This window comes from Notothenia rossii (genome assembly GCF_949606895.1).
Source record: "Notothenia rossii genome assembly, chromosome: 5".
NCBI lineage: Eukaryota > Metazoa > Chordata > Actinopteri > Perciformes > Nototheniidae > Notothenia > Notothenia rossii.
Window position 1 is genome coordinate 43,542,605 of NC_136903.1, and position 20,376 is coordinate 43,562,980.

Genomic DNA, 20,376 nt, shown 5'->3' on the forward strand with positions numbered 1-20,376 from the left:
CTCTCTGCATCACCTGGACACCTTAAACAAACAGATATATATATATGTAAAATACCATGTGTACAAACAATATAACTGATTATCTTCTGTTGAACATGTTGGATTGTGTATTTATTTTACTGTAACTTTGGAAGTTGTGTTACCAATGCTTACTGTTATTTGATACCCATTTGGTAATGCAATTAATAAAAACAACAAGGTTTGGATTTGTTCTTCAGATATGACTGACGTTAACGAGTAAGCTCAATAATGAACTCCAGCTCAACCAACCATATTGTAATATCTAAGTAATCATCTTGAAATATGACATTAATAATTGTAATATACACACATCTTATTGTGAGGTTGATTTCACATAGGCTACACTACTTTGACGTTAGCTAAATAGAAAATAGCATGGATAATTTACAAAGGCTTTAAAAACACCAACGTTAGTGCCAAAGCAGTAGGCTATAATATATTAATTACTGTTGTAGACTACAACCACTACTTGTTTAGCTAGCATAAACTCAACAAAGCTAGCGTTAGCTGGCTAACTGACGTTATTTTGCCGCTAAACTGCACAATATAAAACGGTGGTCTTCAAATCGGATTGAATCCTCAATCACAATAATAATATTCAAAGTAATACTGGGCAAGTAATGGGCAAAACTTACCGTTGATTGACGCGCCATGTCAGCGGACTGGTAGCGAAACAACCGTTAGCCCCGCAGTCGAGCCTCGTCGTTCTGATAGCTCCGCCCCTTCGCTCCAACCCCCCTCCCTCCCCGCACATCTACAGCTGATCTACAGGTGAAAATTACTTTTGCGACACATTTATCGCAAGAAGTGTAGCAAAAGTCAAGACCGCAGATTCGTCGATTTATACTGCCACAGAGCAGATTCGTCAAGTTGTAATGACTGATTTGAGAGGTTGTAATAACCAAGTTGCAGTTGTAATGGAAAATATATTTTAAAAATGTATTTTTCTGCAAGTGAATATTTCATCACTAAGTAGACCCTCCAGAAAAACGCGGGCAAAAATCCTTGATTACGCGGGCTAAATTCCTTGATTATGCAGTCAAAAATCCTTGATTATGCGGGCTAGATTCCTTGATTATGCGGGCTAAAATTCTTGATTATGCGATTAAACATGCAGGGTTTTTAATTGATTTTATGCGGTGAAATTGCGGGAAGTTGCGAAATATGCGGAAAGTTGCGAAATGTGCGAAATATGCGGGAAAAAATAATAAAAAAATGTAAAATATTGGGCTGTGTTATTTATTCTCTCTCACACACAACCTGCCACTAACGTTAAACCCCTTTACTATTCAATTAAACACATTCAATGTTTATTTATTGTAAGAGCAATTGGGCTATTTTAATCTCACACACACACAAGCACCCCCCCCCCCCCCACCCCCCACCCCACACACACACACACACACTTCTCCGCCTCATTCTGTTTTCATTTACTGTTTCGTTATCTGACCAGCTTCAATCTTGTAGGCTACTCACCTCGTTTCTTGTAGCCCTCGAAAGGGTTTTGGAGGTTGATGCCTCGGTGAATGTGAGTTGTTTGGCTTTCTTGTCCGCAGCAGCGGAAAGCATTTTCGAATGTTTGAATGAATCAAAGTGGGTCGTCACGTCGATGTTCTCTTATGGTCCAACACACAGTTGCACGGGGTGCAGAATAGTTTCCCCCCACTTTTTGCCCGGTCTTTAGTAGAAATGTTCGTCGGTAAATGAGATGGATTAGATTTTTTCATCTTGGTGTTTTCTCTATCGTGTGAGCTCCACACGTTCATACAGTGTTGTTTACATTCTGTGATGCGCGAGCTGATGACGTCACGTCAAGACGAGTTAACTTTTTTTTCTTCTCAACTTTGTGTGGAAGAATGCGGGGATTATGCGGCCTTTTGATAAATATGCGGCCTTTTAAAAATCTGCGCCATTTTGCTGATTATGAGGTAAATTCTGCGATCGCAGAATCGCGTTTTTCTGGAGGGTCTAACTAAGTTCATTTTTTTTTTTACAAGCTACAAAACTTTTTTCTTTTTCTTCTGTGACTTCAAATTTGGTTCACAGTTACGTGGATATTTTATACAAGTGTACATTTGGTTCACAGTTACGTGGATATTTTATACAAGTGTAAATGTATGCACACCAGCTCAGATTTTTTTTCTGCAAGTGCTAACATCAGGTTTTACACGCTCTCACTCCTCTGTTTTCATTTAAACAGCTCCTTATATCCGTTAGCGCAGCTAGCTAACCCCAGATTCTAACAACAACAACAATACACGTAAGGTCTCTCTCTCGCGCCACACATACACACACCCTCCCAGTCCTCCCGATGGCCAGTCCGGGCCTACCGGTGAGTGTGGAAGTGTGTTCAGCCGCAAGCGGACGGCACGAGCGGTGCTGTCAGCATCAGCTTGTAGATGCTATTTTAAACTCGATGCGCTCTGAAACTACGGGGCGGCCGAGGACAAAAAATATACATGCGTTAATCGCGTTAAAATAATTAGTGCCGTTAATTTTTATGTTATGTTATTTTTTTTAACGCAAACGCAAACTTGACAGCCCTATTAATTATATTTTTTACATTTGATAACACCACTGTGTTTCGTATCCCCTAAACCTCCAGGGTGTACAGAGTTTAATACTGGCAACTTCTAATTGTGGGAAATACGAAAACGTCTTATAAAGACACGTGCCATATAATCTTGCGAAACACACAATAGCCAGCATGTGTAATTCTGGGGGGGGATGGACCCGGGGGCTGGAACCGTCCAATTCCAGTTTTGGAAAGTCTGCCGTGGTCCCATTCCATTTCAAAGAGCTGTTTGACGCTCAGCGTAACCTTGTCGCACTGCCACTCCAACATCCAATCACAATCGCTTGATGACTAATCACGGGGTTTGTAAAGCAAGGCGGATGTTGTAGTCCCAAACGATAGCTGGGGATTCTGGGTAGTGTAGTGTCTTCGGAAACTGTAGTGTCTAAACTCCTGTTAGAAATTAAAATCAATATTTGATGATATAAAATAGATTAAACACCAGTACTCATATAACTGTTTTATTGTGAAAATACTTCCGGTTAGCTTACGCCTGTGGTTAAAGTTTCTTTTGAAAAGCTATTCCGGAAAGGATCTCCGAAATACCAACAGTAGCTTGACTCCAGGTTTTAGGGAACAGTAACGATTGCAGCCGTTAAAATGTATTAAATGAAAAGTCATGAAAGAGATAAGGAGGAGAAAAGGCGTGTTTAGTTATGTATTGAATGTACAATCTCCAAATCCTCTGTTATGTGCGATATCGGACATTGGTGAAGGGAGGGCGGAAGATTACGCCACAGCCGCCATTGAAGAGGAGGAGCCAAATGAGATATATAGTCGGGTGACGGAGCCTTGTATGGAATGCCATTTAAGCCAAAATTAAATAAATAAATAAATACATCAATAATTAAATAAATACATATATATATAAATATGCCTATGAAATAAATTATGAAATAAATAAATGAGGCAATAAATATGTATACATGTACATTTAAATACACATTTATTTATTTCATGGGACTTTTATTTCATAATGAGACATTTATTTCAAGAGACTTTTATATCATAATGACACATTTATTTATTTCAAGAGACTTGTATATCATAATGACACATTTATTTATTTCAAGAGAATCGTATTTCATAATTACATATTTATTTATTTCAGATGACTTGTATTTCATAATGACGCATTTATTTATTTCAGGTGACTTGTATTTCATGATGAGACATTTCCATTCCTTATATGCAAATGAACGGGGCGTGGTTAGCTCACAGATCCAGAGACCCAGACCAAAGCAACAGCACCACAACATTGACACTAACTGGTTCTTATCTGGTCCGCCCAATGCTGCTCTTCTGAGAGCAACCGCTCTGAAAGCTCTCTCTAGTCTCTACTGGGAAACAGCTAAAAGTCCTTCTGGAGGTAAGCAATGCAACACAATTACACCCAGTCTGAGAGTAAAATATTTCTCGAAGGTTCGTTTTGCTTTCTTACAACGTTAAGTTAATGTTAACGTAACCTTAAGTTTGCTAGGAGGCTATTGTTACGAACTAGCTGTCTTAGCTAACAACAGTTAGCAGCTAACGTTTTCTGCAGTTTGTGTTGTTCTGAAAAACGTGATGTAGTTATTTAAGGGTATGTTAAATTAACGTTATTTTACAAGTTGAAAGAGTTAAGTTGTGTTTAAAATCGTCAATGTAATGCACGTTAGAGGTTTTTAGTTTGACATGAAGTTAGCTAACGTTAGCTAACTCTACCAGGTTAGCATATTAAGCTGTACTTTCTGTGGCAGCTAGCTTAATACAAAGAGGGGTTTTGTGCTTAATTGCAAACTTTTCTTTGTTAATCTACCTGAAACTCTAGAGACAGTTTGTTTCTACTCAACTATACAGACCATTGTTGAGGAGATGCAAAACATACTGTACATGAGTTGGGTCCAACATATACCTTGAGTAATGTTACTTTGCTGCTAAAAATGAAACATCATTATCAGATGAGGACATCACCAAAGTGTGTGAGCCTGTCAGGGGATTTGATCTGTTCTCTGCATGTCGTACACACTGCTCTGGTATTACTTATCTTGTAAAATGTAAGTCTCGCTCTTGTCATCGTTCAGGCTTTGCATTTGAACTCCTATGACTGGTTACGGACTTGAAGGGAACGCCTTCCTGACATCCAGGAAAAAGGTGAGATTCTAATACATTTGAATGCCAAAAGCAAGTTATTGTTTTAACTTTTTAAATATGATTGTTTTGGGGCATTTCAGTTTTATTGGACAGAGGCAGTAGAGATCTACTGGAAACAGTGGAGAGGGAGGAGATGATATGCAGCAAAAGGCCCAGCCGGATGGTTGCTGCTCCATGTGGAACGTGTTCTATCAGGTAAAGCACTTTGGTAGGCCTACCCAGTTATTTATGGTATTGAGTTTGAATTTAGCCTTTGGAATGTAATTTCCAACAGTGCATTATAAAGACTGAAAGATGTAAAGCTTGACATGATTTCGTCTTTTACTTAAGAGTATGTTTGTCCTCCTGTGTTGTCTTATTTCCTTATCTTTCTTTCAGGTGTAACATCTACCAATAGTACATGACAGAGACCTCCTCCACCTCTTTGCTGTCTTACTAGTCAATCCTTCTGATCAGGTCCTTGTGTCAGTGTACGTTAATTTAGCAACTTAATGCTTTACCGCTGTTGAATAAACCCTATATTGCTAGTCATTTTATTAAAACTACGATTTTAAACTTTTTGATTCCAATTATAAGTTATAATTGTAAAACATATCTTAACATCCATCAGCAATCAATACAACAAATCATCCAACACTAAATAAAAGAAATCTGGGGTTACGTAATGTAACCCAGCTTCTATGAGTATCGGCGCAGCCCTCTAAGGCTATCGCTATTGGGTAATCCCTCCTGCACGTGTGCAGCACTGACAGATTTAATCCACGCCCACCTATGACGTGGGCCCCACCTCCGGGCTCACTTCCGTATAAATAGGAAGTAGGCCCTACTATCTACTCCCACACAAACAGCTTTTCTTCAGCTATTCGCGGAGCCAGTGGGGCCCGACCCTTAGAGGGCTGCGCCTATACTCATAGAAGCTGGGTTACATTACGTAACCCCAGTTCTATATCGTATAAGGCTTCGCCCTCTAAGGCTATCGCTATTGGGTTAAGGGCGAAGCAGGATGTAGTCTACGCCCCACTGGTTCCGTCCGTTACCAGAAGCACAAAACACACCTACTCAGTTAATAACCCATGTCCATTTCGTCCTGCGTAAAAATGGAGCATCACATTCCCAGGGAATATATCATTTAAAAAATGAATATTCTCCATAAGGGAACGAGGGTAGGCTTACTTATGCTACCTATCGTTTATAAGAGATAGAGACCGAGTCTCCTTTAAATAAAACGATCAAGAGAGGGGGAAAAAGGGCAGCTCTCTAAGTGCCTACCGGCCGGAGAGAGGGCACGCAATTAAAAAACCCCGACATTACTCATTCTGACAGGCTATTCAGCACTGAATGTGTCAGAGAGGAATGGGAGACATCCCTCAAATAAAAACGAATAAAAGAACAGGGTGAAGACCAAGATGCAGCCGTGCAAATGTCTTCCACTGTCATTCCTCCGTGCAACGCCGTAGAGGTTGAAACTCCCCTGGTGCTGTGCGCTTTAATGTTCTCCGGGGGATCCAACCCAGAGGAGACATACGCCTGTGACACCGCCTCACATAGCCAGTGTGACAGGCGCTGTGTAGATAGAGGCTGCCCTAATGAGCGCTCTCTATAATGTACAAACAGACGCTGGGATTTGCGTAAAGCAGCCGTGCGTGCAATATAGCCTGCCAGCGCGCGCACGGGACAGAGGAGATGAAAAGTGGCTTCTTCCTCCGATATGTGAGGAGGGGGAAAGAAGCCCTTCAAGGTTATCACTCTTGATCTAAAAGAGCTTGTTATCACCTTTGGCATAAACGCCGGGTTCGGGCGTAATACAGCTGAGCTGCCATCTCCTTGGATCTGGAGACACGACGGAGCCACCGAGAGAGCAGACAAGTCACTCACCCTTTTAGCTGATGTCAGAGCTAAGAGCAGAGCTACTTTGACTGACAAAAACTTCAGGGGAACCTGATCTAATGGTTCAAAAGGAGCTTTACCCAGTGCGCGCAGCACTAAAGCCAAATCCCATTGAGGCGCTAAAGCGCGTGACACCGGTCTGAGTCTCTGTACTCCTCGTAGAAAACGTTTTGTCAGAGGGTGACTGAACACCGTGCTGATCTCAAAACCTACGTGGCATGAAGAAATGGCAGCGGCATATGTTTTTATCGTGCTATAAGCCAAATTCCTGTCCAGCAACAGCTGGAGGAATGACAGCACGTGAGGCAGGGGACACGTAACGGGGTCCAAGCCTTTCCCTACACACCAACTCTGGAACGCTGTCCATTTGGCTGTGTAAGACGCCCTGGTGGACGCGGCCCTAGACCCCTGAATAGTACTCACAACATCTTGAGAGAGGCCCAGCCTCTCTAAGTGTTCCCGCTCAGGGGCCATGCCCACAAACGTTGGCCTAACATTGGGTGACTGTGGATCGCTCCCTCCACCTGGGAGAGAGCATCCCCCCGCCACGGAATTTCCCACGGTCTCCCTGACAGCATCCGCTGTATGCAGGGGAACCAGGACGCTCCCGTGCGCTCCGGGGCTATTAAGACCGCTATCAGCCGCTCCTCCTGCACTCGGTCCAGGAACCGAGGGATCAGAGGGACTGGTGGGAAAGCGTACAGTAACACCTTGGGCCAAGGTCTGTGTGCGAATGCGTCCACCCCCAGAGGGGGGTGATCCTGCCTTCTCAGGGAGAACCAGAGAGCACATTGCGCGTTCCCGCGTGCAGCGAACAGATCTACTTCCGCTCTTCCGAACCTGCTCCATACCTGGGAGACCAGCTCGGGGTGGAGGCTCCAGTCCCCTTGTCGAGGACCTCCTCTGGACATGAGGTCTGCCCCTCTGTTCAGCTCGCCGGGAATATATACTGCTCTGACAGAGAGTACGTGTGTGCGCGCCCAGCACAACAGCCTCCTGGCTGTGTCCAGCAGCTGCGCTGATCGTACACCTCCCTGACGATTTATGTATGCTGCTGCTGCCTTGTTGTCCGTTCGAATCAACACATGATGATTCCACAGCAACGGGGCGAAGTGCCGGATTACTTTCCATATGGCGAGTAATTCCAGCGTGTTTATATGAAGGGACATGTGAGGCGGCCACTGTCCCCCCACTGCCTGCGACATGCATGTTCCTCCCCACCCTGAGAGCGATGCGTCTGTGAACACCGAGGTGTGTGACGTCACTCTGCCGAGGGGAACCCCCACTGACAGGACGTGGGGATTTTTCCAGTAGGTCAGATCTAAACCTACGGACAGAGGAATGTACACCATGCGTCTCTTCTGACGCACGGGGTCGATGCGCAGGCGAATAAACCATCTCTGAAGTCTCCTCATGTAAAGGAGACCCAGGGGGATCACCACGTGACCAGCTGACATCATGCCCAACAGCTGCATCACGGAGAGGGCTGTCACCACCCTGCCGGGTGTGACGCGCCCGAGGAGAGCTGTCAGATCCTCCACTCTCCGCTGTGAGAGTCGTGCTCTCATGCGGGCTGAGTTGAATTCCACCCCCAGATATATGATAACCTGGGAGGGAAGAGGACAGCTCTTCTCCCAATTGATTATGAAACCCAGGCTTGACAGGTGAGATACAAGTTGTACCGTCTGTAAAGCAGCTTCCTCTCTGGAGCGGGCCAGCAATAGCAGGTCGTCCAGATAAAATAACACTCTCATCCCTCTTCTGCGTAGCGGCTCCAGCGCCGTCTCTACACACTTTGAAAAAGTGCGTGGAGCCAGAGAATATCCGAACGGCAGTCGATTGAACTGGTACGCTATTCCCTGGAATGAAAAACGCAGGAATTTCCTGTGTTTTGGGATGATGGTTATGTGGAAGTAAGCATCCTTCAGGTCTATGGAGGTGCACCAATCTCCCTGGTGAACACACTCCATTACCTGTTTGATTGTCAGCATATGAAACGGTCTTTTCATTATCACCCTGTTGAATGCTGACAGATCTAGGATGGGTCTCATCCCCCCGGTCTTTTTCGGGATAAGAAAATAACGGGAGAAAAACCCCCGATTTTCTTTCCCCTGAGGAACCCTGGAAATTGCTTTCTTTAACAGGAGTTTCCGCAGCTCTGACTGGAGCGCAAGACACTGTTCTTGGGATGACAGGAGCGTTTCCTGAATCCCCTCGAACTGCGGGGGGGGTAAGGCAAATTGCAGAGAGTACCCTCTGCTGATCAGCCTGCTCATCCATCCGTCCATTAAACATAGCCGCCTCCACTCTGAGCACCGCTCTGAGAGCGGGCGTACCTGTTTTTGTTGTGTTGTGGTAGTCATGGTGACAAGCCATGCCAGAGCCCTTGCCGCCGTTGCCCGTGAAGCAACCCAAGGGGGGCCCCGCCCTAAAGGGCTTTGAAGGGGTCTCCACACGCTGCATCACATACCGGCTGTCAACCTGTCTCTGTTTAGGAGAAGACTCATCAACAGGACCCTGAGGCGGGTTTATGCTCCAACTCGTGGAGGTGTGTGCAGTGCTATTCACCTCGTGCGTAATAGCCGCGCTAGGCTTAATACGACTGTGTGTAGGCACAACTGGAACAGAGAAAAAACTGCGCTGCTTGTTACCCGAAAGGATAGAAGTAGCCGGTTTAAATGTCAAGCCCTGTTGTCTTTTAACCGACTGGTTAAATACCGCAGGCTTATACAGCGAGCCTTGCTGTTTTCTAACCAACAGATTAGAAACAGCTGGCTCAAACGGCGAGTCCTTCTGTCTTTTACCCGAAAAGGAAAAAACAGATGGAATATGCAACAAGTCCTGCTGCCTTTTAACCAATAGATTAATGGCAGCCGGCCTGACTAGTGTGGGGGACATGTGAGACACAGTTGCTACAGACACAATGTTGAGATTTGAATCGTTTTTATTAAAAATTCTCTTTTCCCACATAACCCCCCCAAAGAGTCATCTTCGGTTCTGTTTCCTCGGAGGTTCCCTCGGAGGAGCAGACCAGGAGCGGGGGTTCCTTTTTCCCCTCCGACTCGACGCCTGCAGATCCTGTCTCTGTGGCGGAGGAGCGGAGACCTGGGACGGAGCCTCTGCAGCTGCCGAAGGGCGATTCTGACGCCGTTGCTGTTCTCGCCGTTGCCCGCGCTGCCCTCGCTGAGACTGTTGCGGGGGCTGCGGGTGCTGTCGTTGCTGTCGCTGCTGTTGCTGAGGACGTTTGTCCTGAAGCCAGCTAGCGTGACGCCTTATGTCTTCTGCCTGCTCCGCGGCAGATTTCATAGACTCCACCATGGTGTGGAACTGTGGCCCAAACAGTCCGTCCGGACTGACTGGCGCCTCCAGCAGCTCCTTTCCTGCACCCTCAGGTATATTCCCCTGCTGTAGCCAGAGGTACCGTTGAACCTGTGTCGCCCATGTCGCAATCCGCGCCTGCGAGACTGCGACTGCTGCGCACAGGGTAAGTGCAGTACTAGCCGCCTTACCTATCTCCTCAGCCTCCACTGAGGACATGGTTTTAGACTGCTCTGACATTTCCACCATGGAATTTGACAGCAACGCTATATTGTTTGCCGCCGCCGCCGCCTGGAACGCACACTGATGCATGCGGTCAGTCTGTCGGGCGACAAACCGATCTTTGGCGGCAGCCTATGGGTTGCCGTCCGGAAACCGTGTTGGCCTGCCTAGCCCCAAAGAATGCCGTGAGGTTCGGCTCTAGAGGAGGCACGGTCGGGAAATTCACGTCCGTGAATCCCTCCACTCTCGTGAGGGGCACGTATGTCCCTATCGGAGCTTTCATTGCTCCAGGGTCCCTCGCTGCCCCCTCCTGGTACTTCCTTATGGCCGGGAAGCGTGGCCAGATCGGGTCAGTCCTAACCCTGTGCACCCGGGAGAACAACCCGGACATATCATCCGGCGGTGAGCTCTCCTGAGCTAGGGGAACAGGGAGATTTCTCCAGGCGGCCGCCTTAGATATAATCTCCGGAAGTTCTAGGAGGATCCCACCGATCGATGGCAACGCCGTGGCGCCGGAGATAGGGATCACTGGGACGTACACCGGCCCTGCACCGGGCCCCATACCTGTCTCCTCCGTCCGGAGGGGAGAGATGATGGGGGAATCACCCGGTGATCCCTGAATGGAGGGGACGTAGTCGTCCGACTCGTGCCCTCCACTCGGATCCAGGAAATCAAGGGCTTTGTCCCCGGAGTACTCCTCCTGGACGTGCCAATCGTCCTCGGCGGCCGCAGCAGCGAGAGCGTCCGCTCTCTGCTGTCTGAGGGCCAGCGGGAGACGGGCACAATGCGAGCAAGACACCCCGGGATTGAGAGCAGCGTTCGCATGCTCTAATCCCAGGCAGGACTCACACTGTGAGTGCCTGTCAAAACTCATAATGTAGCCCGTTCCGCATACGAGGCAATCCCTGACACAGCCTTGACTTTCCTGTCCAGTCTCCATTTTACCGGAAAACAGAAGCTTTTTAGGAGGAATGCTTGTGTTACGGTAAGTAGCTCTTAACAGAACTGTTTTTGCCTGACAATGCTTCTGCAACGGAGTGCTGAAGAAAAGTGGGAGTAGATAGTAGGGCCTACTTCCTATTTATACGGAAGTGAGCCCGGAGGTGGGGCCCACGTCATAGGTGGGCGTGGATTAAATCTGTCAGTGCTGCACACGTGCAGGAGGGATTACCCAATAGCGATAGCCTTAGAGGGCGAAGCCTTATACGATATAGAACTGGACCTATTTCTTTTTATACAGCAGCATGTTTTGGGACTGCTCATTGATGTCATCAAGAGCCATTGAGTCTACCTTTTTGTAGTCGGCCTCTCAGAATGTTTATCATTTCTTTGTCTCTTAACATTCCTATAATTTTTATTTTTTTATTGTTGACATTGTTTTGTTCTTTATTTTTGTTGTGAGAATCACTTTGCAATTATTGTGTAAGTGCTATATAAATAGTTATACTAATATTATTGTTGTTACCATCATTACTATTATTAATAAGGTCTTCTTTGTTTTCTTTATTTATCGCTGCAGAAAGGATCATGCCAGCCCACATCAAACACCTGATCAAGAGCTTGTGAACCTCACTGCTGCGGACACCTGTGTGATATTCGACTCTGACTGGAACCCTCAAAATGACCTGCAGGTACGATATATATATCTGCTCTGTCTGTCCTAAAGATAGTTCAATAGGGCTACAACAACAACAGTCTTTCCGTTTATTCCCTCGGTTCTTTAAGTGTATATTTTCCCATTTAATGCTTAAAAACTTTGCTCTTTTGACCCCTCTTTTAATTTTTTATTTCAGGCTCAAGCTCGGTGTCATTGTTTTGGCCAGTCTAAGGCGGTGAAGGTGTACCGTCTGATCACTAGAAACTATGAGAGGGAAAAGCTGGATAAAGCTAGTCTGAAGCTCGGGCTGGACCGTGCTGTCCTGCAGAGCACGAGTGGGAACAAAGAAGGCAACAACAACGGGGTGAGAAAAAAAAAATCTGTCATATTTCTAGATGCCAAGTCATTTTTGGGTCAGTCGCTGTTGCAGTACGCTTAGTTTAATTTCAAAAAGAGTTTTCTAAATCCACTTGTGTAAATGTCTCTCTGCGTCGCCTTTAGCCGGTCCAGCAGTTATCCAAGAAGGAGATCGAGGACCTCCTGAGGAAAGGAGCCTACGCCGCCATCATGGACGAGAACGACGAAGGCAATCGCTTCTGTTAGGAGGACATCGACCAGATCCTGCAGCAAAGAGCCACCATCACCAGATATGTTCTTAGCAGCACTAGCCACTTGCACTTTGTAAGATACCAAGTACTTGGTTATTTGAAATGTAATATTGATGATGTAATAATTAAAACTAGGGATGGGTACCGAGCCCCAGTATTAACGGGGCCCGGGGCTGAATTATTAAAGACCGTGGTACCGTTAACGTCCAACGTTATCGATCTTTTTATCGGTACTGGAGACATTTAAAAAATGGATGTCATATGTATTATATCTGCATAAACATTATATCGCAGTCTTACTGTCGCCAACTCCGTTTCTAATATGCAAAAAGACTACGAAGTGCGTCTATGATTTATTTTCGATCTTTCCAATCCAGACGAGAGATCTCTCTCCCCTGTCGGTGTGCGAGGGGGTGGGACAGTTTACACACAGAACCTGCTACATGCATGCAACACACTCACACACACACACACACACACACACACACACACACACACACACACACACACACACACACACACACACACACACACACACACACACACACACACACACACACACACACACACACACACACACACACACACACACACACACACACACACACACAGACACACACACAGACACACACACACACGTGTGCGCACTCAAACACATGGCGGAGAGAACTAAGCGCCCCGAGGGTAGTTATGTTACCCGTCTTTAGCATGGATGTATAATAAGAACTGGATACAACGTGGGAGGCGGGGTCTCGTTCTTTCCTATGAGAGCTGCTCATTGGCGCATGAAGTCAAAATGGCCCAACTTTTGAGAGAGCGAAACGTCACAGATTACCCAGCATGCCTGGCTGTCAGAGCAGAAGAACCCGTTTGTGCGCTCACAGAGCATGCGCCCCTTAAGCCCCGCCCCCCCGAGCACACACTCTCGGCTCACTAGAATGAATGGAGAGAGAGAATAAATCTAGATTCGGCTTTTAGTGCATTTTACAACTTTAAGGACTTAATGACTCTAGGGCTATACAATAGTTCATACTGGGTAGTTTATTTAGTTTCAAAAAAATTATCCACCGATTTACAGATGTCTCTTTCCCAATGTTAGTCAAGGGGAAAAAGTATTTCTGGGCCGGTGGACGTCACAGACTGATAAGGAAATTGTAGTACCGCCGTTTGGACACAACGAATATTTTCCTCAGAGTCCGGCGCACTTCCTGGGGGCTTGGTCTTGAGGTGGAAAATGCTCGTTGCCAAAAGTGCAATAAGAGTTTAGCATGTATGTATGTATGTATGTTAACTCAATGATACAAACATGGGTTAATGATTAGAGGTAACTGAGTTATTTATTTAGTTAAAGTTACAGCTATTCTGTTTGCAGTTCTATCATCACATAATTTAATACGATTTGTTAAAACATTGTTGTTTCTTATTTTCAGTTTGCTTCAAGCAGTGGCTGTACGAGAAAGACGTGGAGGACCAAGAAATGCTGTCCAGATTGGCAAAGACCGGAAGATACATAACAGAGAAGATAATGGATATTAACAAGAAAAATAATGTTTATAATTTCTTTGTTGCTGTTTACATTTTGAATTATATTTGTTATTTTTAAATCAAATGCATCTATTTTAGATGATATATTTATTTAGATGTAAGTTTTTTTTGTAATATTATTGTATTAGGTATAATTTATTAAATAAAAATACTGTTATGAACACTATACAATGTCTTTATTTTGATAGTTACCAGAGTACATTGTATATTTAATACTAAGATAAGCTGGTGATAGATAAATGCTGGTCTGCTGGTCTGCCAGCATGAAAATGATGAGGAAATGATGATAGCTAGACTCAGAATAAATCACACAGCATTGAATGGTACGCTGCATGTCATGGGGAAAAGTAACAGTGACAAGTGTAGGAACTGTGGAGTTAAAGAAAATGTGGAACATCTATAAAGCTGAAAGAGAAAAACTAAAGGATAACGTTTTAGAGGCAGAGAGGGAATGGAGTGTGGTTGGTATTTTGGGAACAAAAGGTTTGCTGCTAAAGATCTGTACAACAAAAGATCTGTAGGACTGAAGGATTAATGGTCATCCACCTTTATGATTTCCCTTCAACGTCACCACACAACCATCTCTCTGTTCCCTGCTCTCGGCTTCCTTCCATCGTGTCGCTCTTCAATCCTTCATTTTCATATCCTTCAGTATGTGCATGCAAGTGTGCTTTTGCATGTAAAAGAAGGAGTAGAGAGGAATACACAGCTAAAGGAATGAGAGCAGCTCCAACAGTAACATGCTGCATCAGAATTTATTATTATTTACATTTTATTGCACAACATGTACTTTTACTGCTGATACTTAAAGTACATTTTTGTTGATAGTATGTCTTTACTTTGACTTGTAATTTACATTGTTGTATTGGTACTTTTGCGTAAGTAATGGTTTTAAGTACTTCTTCCACCACTGCTGAAATCGTGCGAAGAAAATGTTGCCTGACCTAAGGTTCTGGGTTCAACATAACTCTGAGGGTTTGAACAGTTTCAACATAAACTGCCAATGCCTGACTGAAAGGAACATGGGGGTTTGGTAGGGCCACAAGATCTTGTTCACTCAATGGGCGCAGGAGCTGGATCTCAGGAACAAAGACATTAGATGCACAGGGGGTATGTGGTCCTTCCCAGTCCACACCATAATCCTCACCAACCTGACATACGAAAGGAATAAAGCCGTTCAGAATGTGTAATCAATTACAATGTGGGTCATTTTGCATGTATTTTAAATAAATAATTGAGCCAGGGAATAAGATGGCATACATTACATCATCTAAAAAACGTTGTTTACCTGTGAGAAATCTTGTCCCTCTCTGTTGTTTAGTAACCACAACTGTAAAGGTGAACGGTGGCTTGCAGTCCTCAGCCCATGGTGATTCCATGCCTCCTTGAAACACTGAAGATGATGCTGAATATGTGGCATGAAGCACCTGTGTAGTGCATACAGGTCAATCTCTTGGTCAGGATTGAGGAATCCTTGGGCCTCCAGCTGGATGAATATTGTGTAGAACAGATCAAGAACATTTTCATACACATCTCTCCAAAGGCGCTCAATTCTGTAAAAGAAAGAATGAAATACAGCCTTTATATTGTATTTTTGGCAGGTCACATTATTCAACAGTTAGCAGGATGGAAAAGTTGTACAAGGTTCTACTAGTAATGGCTGATTGACACTTATGTTCAGACTGGAGTGTGAACACAATGATGAGCGAAGTGAGAGCTGGATTTTAGGTAGTGACCAATGAACTTGTTATGAACTGCCAGTAAAACGCCCCGCTATCACCCCCTGCCCCGCCTGAATGTAAGTATTGTTTTGTGAGGGTGGACATCAAATTCTTCTTCTCTCGGTTTCATTGTACTTTAATAATTTATATTTTTTAAATCCTCCATACCTTTGGTTATGAACACTCCGTCCAGTAATATGAGAGCTCCTGTTCTCCCCTTGTGTTTGGACCATGAAATGAGCAACCCTAACATTCTCACCCCCCTTGTCAGATCTGTAAGGGGAAAAAAGTACATTTATCTGAAGATGACTATCCAACATAATTGTACCTTCAAAAGAAAGGTCTTCTCTCGGAAAGCCTTCTTCAGGGTCTAAGCATACCCTGAAGAAGGCTGTTTGTGCCGTTCTGCGTGGGTTGTAACCCAGCTCTGTTTTAAGATTACCGAAGAGCACCTTCATTACACTTGTTTGAAATTCCGAACACTCATTTTCTTTTTGATAATTGTACCTGTGTTACAAATGCTATTAAAATACATTTTAGTCAAATAAGTCTCATTGTACTTCATTTATTAGACATTTGTAGGACATTACATACCGAATTCGAGATGGCACGCCATATTGGCCAACAGCAGACAAGAAGCCTTCAAGAACAGTTGTAGCTCTGTTGTTGGTGGCACTACTTAAGTACACAATTAGCCTGGAGAATCCATCAATGCCACCATGAACAACAATCCTCCATCTGTGTGAAATCTAACAGGATTAATTGGTTATTGAATTGGGGCCTCATGTCCAAATCACAGTTGATAAATGCACATCTTGTTCATTAAGCTATGTTAGGAATAGGGTTGGAGGGGTATGGTTGTGGCAGGTTGGGTGATAACGTTGGATATTGCAATAGCAACATGTCCTGCAATATCACAAAACATTATAGCCATTGCAATATCCAAAATTATCGTACATTGCATGTTAACCTTCTTTAAGTTAAAAAAAGTTGTACATAAATAAGCAAATTCAATGGCTTAATTTACTTTACCAAGGCAAGCAGATTTGTCAGCTGGGTGAACAACATTTATATTTTAAAGTACCTTTTTCCAACATCTAACCTCTCATCTCTACTAAAGATGGAATCACACAAGGTGCTAAAATGTTGGTTTCCGGTAGGCTAATCTCCGTAAAAGGACTTTGCCAATGGGTCCTGAGATTGTTAGTAGGCTAAAACTGATTTGACCACCTCAGGTGCTAATACAGTGCCCTAACAGAGTAAATATGAAGAGGAAACATGTGATTTCATGTGAACATGTGAACATATGATTTCATGGTACTGTTTGGAATTGAGACATATTCTGGATCATGTTCATACCTTTGAAAATGCTTATAAATAATTTTGTATGTCAAAGCTTACACACATTTGTTAAAATACATCATGGATGTCCCAACTAAGGGTCAGTGTGGGTGCATTTCAACCAAGCAGAGAAACACCCGATTCCAGTGCACCAACTAGTTGTGAGTTCATGTGTCACTGCTTTGTTGGAACACATTCACACCAACCCTTTGCGGATAAAATTGGACACCACTGACATTATGGTACTATCAGAAGAGCTCATATTTAGCTAGGATGTATGTGGTAGAGGGCTTGCCCCCATGCAAGGACTGTACCTTTAGTAGCATCTAATTGTGTTTTTGTTTGAAATTCAAACTCAATTATTATCTAATGAGTAGACAAGGAGTTCAATTCATATCCTCAACTAACTAACATACAGAACCCTCATTGTTATATTTTGTATTAAAAAAGGATAAAGGCATCTTTAAGTGTTAATGACCTGGCCGTATATCTTTTAATGTTACTTTTTCCTCAGCCTTCAAATTGGTCTCAAATTCAATACTTCCAAGGGTGCAATGTCTGTAGATAGGCCTACTTATTTCAGCAATCACACCTTCACCTCTGTTTTCTCACATGATGTTACTATTTAGTGATTTCAGGTGGTGTGGTACAGGCTTGGAACAAAGAACTGCAGGACTGCAGCACTTGAGTACAGGAGTTCAAGAGCAGTGGCCTACTAGATTATGATGGACACAGCTCAAAAAGCAGCAGGAAAAACTGACCTGATCAGCTTGTGATTACCGTCTATATGCCATAGACTATTTGGTGCAGGAACATTGTACTGACGACGCCTTGTAGTCTGGAGGGTTAACCTTCGCATCAAGATTGCTCCTGGATCCACTCTCTGCATTGACGCCCTTACTCGATGCCCTGATTGAAAAAGGAGATTTATTTGTTTATTCAAATTGGCGACTGGCTAAACCCACGTCATTTGGAATTGGGTTGAACATTGAGGTTAAACAAAAACTGTTAATTTTTACTTTGAATGTGTATGCCTCTGGACCGTAGATGTCCCAGCATCGTTTTATATCCAGCATTCGGATTAGTGCGCTGAATCTCCATCACCAAGGCATCTACATCGTCATCGTTAATTGAAGAGTATAGGTCTGATTTTCTACAGTAGAAAAACATAAAACATATATATGTGTAATGTCACTTCAATTATATATTTATTACATAAGCGACAGCAACGTTAGTTAGGTGTAACAGTTAGCATGAACACAACTCCAGTTATCTTAACATTAATTTATACAGTGGCTGCAACTTCACGTGTATCAGGAAACATCTCTGACTTTAGTCGTTTTTGATGAATAAACGAAAACCGCAATTTCACGATACAAAGAGATTTCGGTGTAACAATAGTCATATCTGACAGAGCAGCTGTTAATAATAACTGACCTAACTTGTGTGCAACGTCAACATAAACGTTTTGGCTAACGTTGACGAACATCCACCAGTCTAACATATATACACCATTTCAAACATCTCTTCGTATCATATTGCTACACAATACTAAATAATTGTTTGTCAATCATGTTTTAATTTTGTTAACTGTATTATACACGTTTTTGCCCACCAGTGTCGTCCATAGAAATAAAATAGGAGTAGAACGGACATTCCCATTCAAATCAACGTAGAAGGATAATAGATGTATTATATTTTAAGATAATGCAGGATGGTCAGAGCGGCGGCCATTTGTATGTGTACCGTTGCCATAGTGACAGTTGTAGCGGGCTGACCATATAAATAGAATATGAGTATAGTAGTATACTCGTATTCTATTTCTATGGGCTCGTTATTTGTATGACGTTAGCTAGATAGAGCAATAATTTGATTTTACGTTAGCTCAAGTAATTCACCTTAGGCCTTCTTCGACCGATCTCCTCTGAATTGTGCGGGATGACACACCAAACAGATCCGCGATTTCTCGGGTTGATAGACCGGACAGCACATAGGTAGCGAGCATATCGCATGGAATATCCAGAGGCGGGCGTCCTGCACCTGTGCTTGAACCAACTTCTTGGACATCTTCCACACGAACACGGTGCTCAATCAGTGTCAAAGTATTTACAACTTCGTCATCCGTGTCGATATCTCGAAGAGCGCTTATCCGCCCGAGTACTTCGATAAAGTCTTCAATATGGGCCAACACAGTATCTGTTGGTAAACCGTGTTGATCAATTTGATCTGCTAAGGATAGCATAGCATCTTGGAGCCCACCGACGTCTTCCATGTTGTCTGCCCCGCCTTATTTTCATTTAGTAGTTATTATATAGTTTATAATTTTTTTAAGTCCTTCTCCTCCATTTTCTTCCTCTTCTCGAGTAGTCAGTGTTGTGGTGCTGTTGCTTTGGTATGGGTCTCTGGATCTGTGAGCTAACCACGCCCCGTTCATTTGCATATAAGGAATGGAAATGTCTCATCATGAAATGTCTCATCATGAAATACAAGTCACCTGAAATAAATAAATGCGTCATTATGAAATGAAGCTCAGCGCAAGTTCAGGCAGGAAGACCTATCACTTCGTATTGCGCGTCATGGCAATACTCGCTCCCTTCACTAAAGGATAGGGAGCGCCACTCCTCAGCTAACCTATCACTTCCCTCCATTCACAAGCCTAATCATCGCACCCGTTAATCCCTCTATATATGCTCTCCCCTTTTCCATCAGCTGTCCTCCAGGTGTCAACGCGCAAGCAGCAGCAGGGCTTCGTCCCAGCTCCGGGTATATATTCATCAGCTCCGCAGTCTTGCGGATTAAGCTACAGGCGGCGTTCCCCAGTTGGCTAGCGGTTCTAGCCGGCCACCCCGCAAACCCGGACGCGGAAGAAAAAGACAAGGATCCTGGGCTCCACGGAAGTTCCTCCGGCTTAATGGAAATGGGCTACTTCAGGCAAACAATTGACACACGCCTTCAGTCTCTCGAGAGGGCATCACTGGCATCAGGGCCGCTCAAATGCGGCGCTTCCGGCCTTCACGAGGAATGAGCCCTTATCGCTTGCGAAGCTCACCCACTTCCGGCTTCAACCACAACCCCTCTTGCAGGCAGGCAAGGGCTCAAGCTACATCTCATCGAAGCTATTTCTCCTCCCGGCTCAGTAGCAGTACTGGTCTCTAAGTGCGTCTTAGGTGGCAAGCAGGTAGTGATGGCGAGATGAAGCCTTATGAAGCTTGAAGCTTTCCAGCCAATTGGTTCGCAAAGGGTTCATCTCATGAGGCTTCATCATGGGCTTCATTTGAACATAAACCCCCTGTTGGTCAAAGCGTGTAAAACAGGCAAATTGGAAATCTCAACAGTCGTGCTCTATCTCATACCGAGTTCCCAATGAGTAAAGCCTTAGAATAACTCTAAACAACGAACATAAAATCC

The 20,376-nt window shown here is 44.2% G+C and overlaps 2 protein-coding genes across 10 annotated transcripts; one reads left to right on the top strand and one right to left on the bottom strand.

Annotated features, from left to right (window-relative positions):
- Positions 1-3,708: 3,708 nt before the first annotated feature.
- Positions 3,709-14,147, top strand: LOC307041735 (chromodomain-helicase-DNA-binding protein 8-like). Of its 7 annotated transcripts, none has more exons than XM_079685243.1 (7): positions 3,709-3,965; positions 4,660-4,729; positions 4,810-4,924; positions 11,676-11,787; positions 11,950-12,117; positions 12,255-12,434; positions 13,792-14,147. In XM_079685243.1, the coding sequence occupies exons 3-6, from the start codon at positions 4,863-4,865 to the stop codon at positions 12,354-12,356; spliced, it is 444 nt and encodes a 147-aa protein (XP_079541369.1). In that variant the 5' UTR covers positions 3,709-3,965; positions 4,660-4,729; positions 4,810-4,862; the 3' UTR covers positions 12,357-12,434; positions 13,792-14,147. The 7 variants fall into 7 exon arrangements, 6 of the variants coding, with proteins under 6 accessions (XP_079541369.1, XP_079541373.1, XP_079541372.1 ...); XM_079685247.1 differs by having other exon boundaries at positions 4,823-4,924; XM_079685246.1 differs by lacking the exon at positions 3,709-3,965 and adding an exon at positions 3,978-4,018.
- A 39-nt stretch (positions 14,148-14,186) lies between these two features.
- Positions 14,187-19,516, bottom strand: LOC307041732 (uncharacterized protein). Of its 3 annotated transcripts, XM_079685236.1 has the most exons (8): positions 18,867-19,516; positions 17,988-18,121; positions 17,730-17,877; positions 16,222-16,365; positions 15,796-15,900; positions 15,436-15,459; positions 15,195-15,333; positions 14,187-15,057 (listed from the first exon to the last, which is right to left on the bottom strand). In XM_079685236.1, exons 1-8 carry the CDS (start codon positions 19,238-19,240, stop codon positions 14,851-14,853), a joined length of 1,275 nt encoding a protein of 424 aa, XP_079541362.1. In that variant the 5' UTR covers positions 19,241-19,516; the 3' UTR covers positions 14,187-14,850. The 3 variants fall into 3 exon arrangements, with proteins under 3 accessions (XP_079541362.1, XP_079541363.1, XP_079541361.1); XM_079685237.1 differs by lacking the exon at positions 15,436-15,459 and having other exon boundaries at positions 18,867-19,515; XM_079685235.1 differs by having other exon boundaries at positions 15,195-15,459; positions 18,867-19,472.
- Between the last annotated feature and the right edge of the window lie 860 nt (positions 19,517-20,376).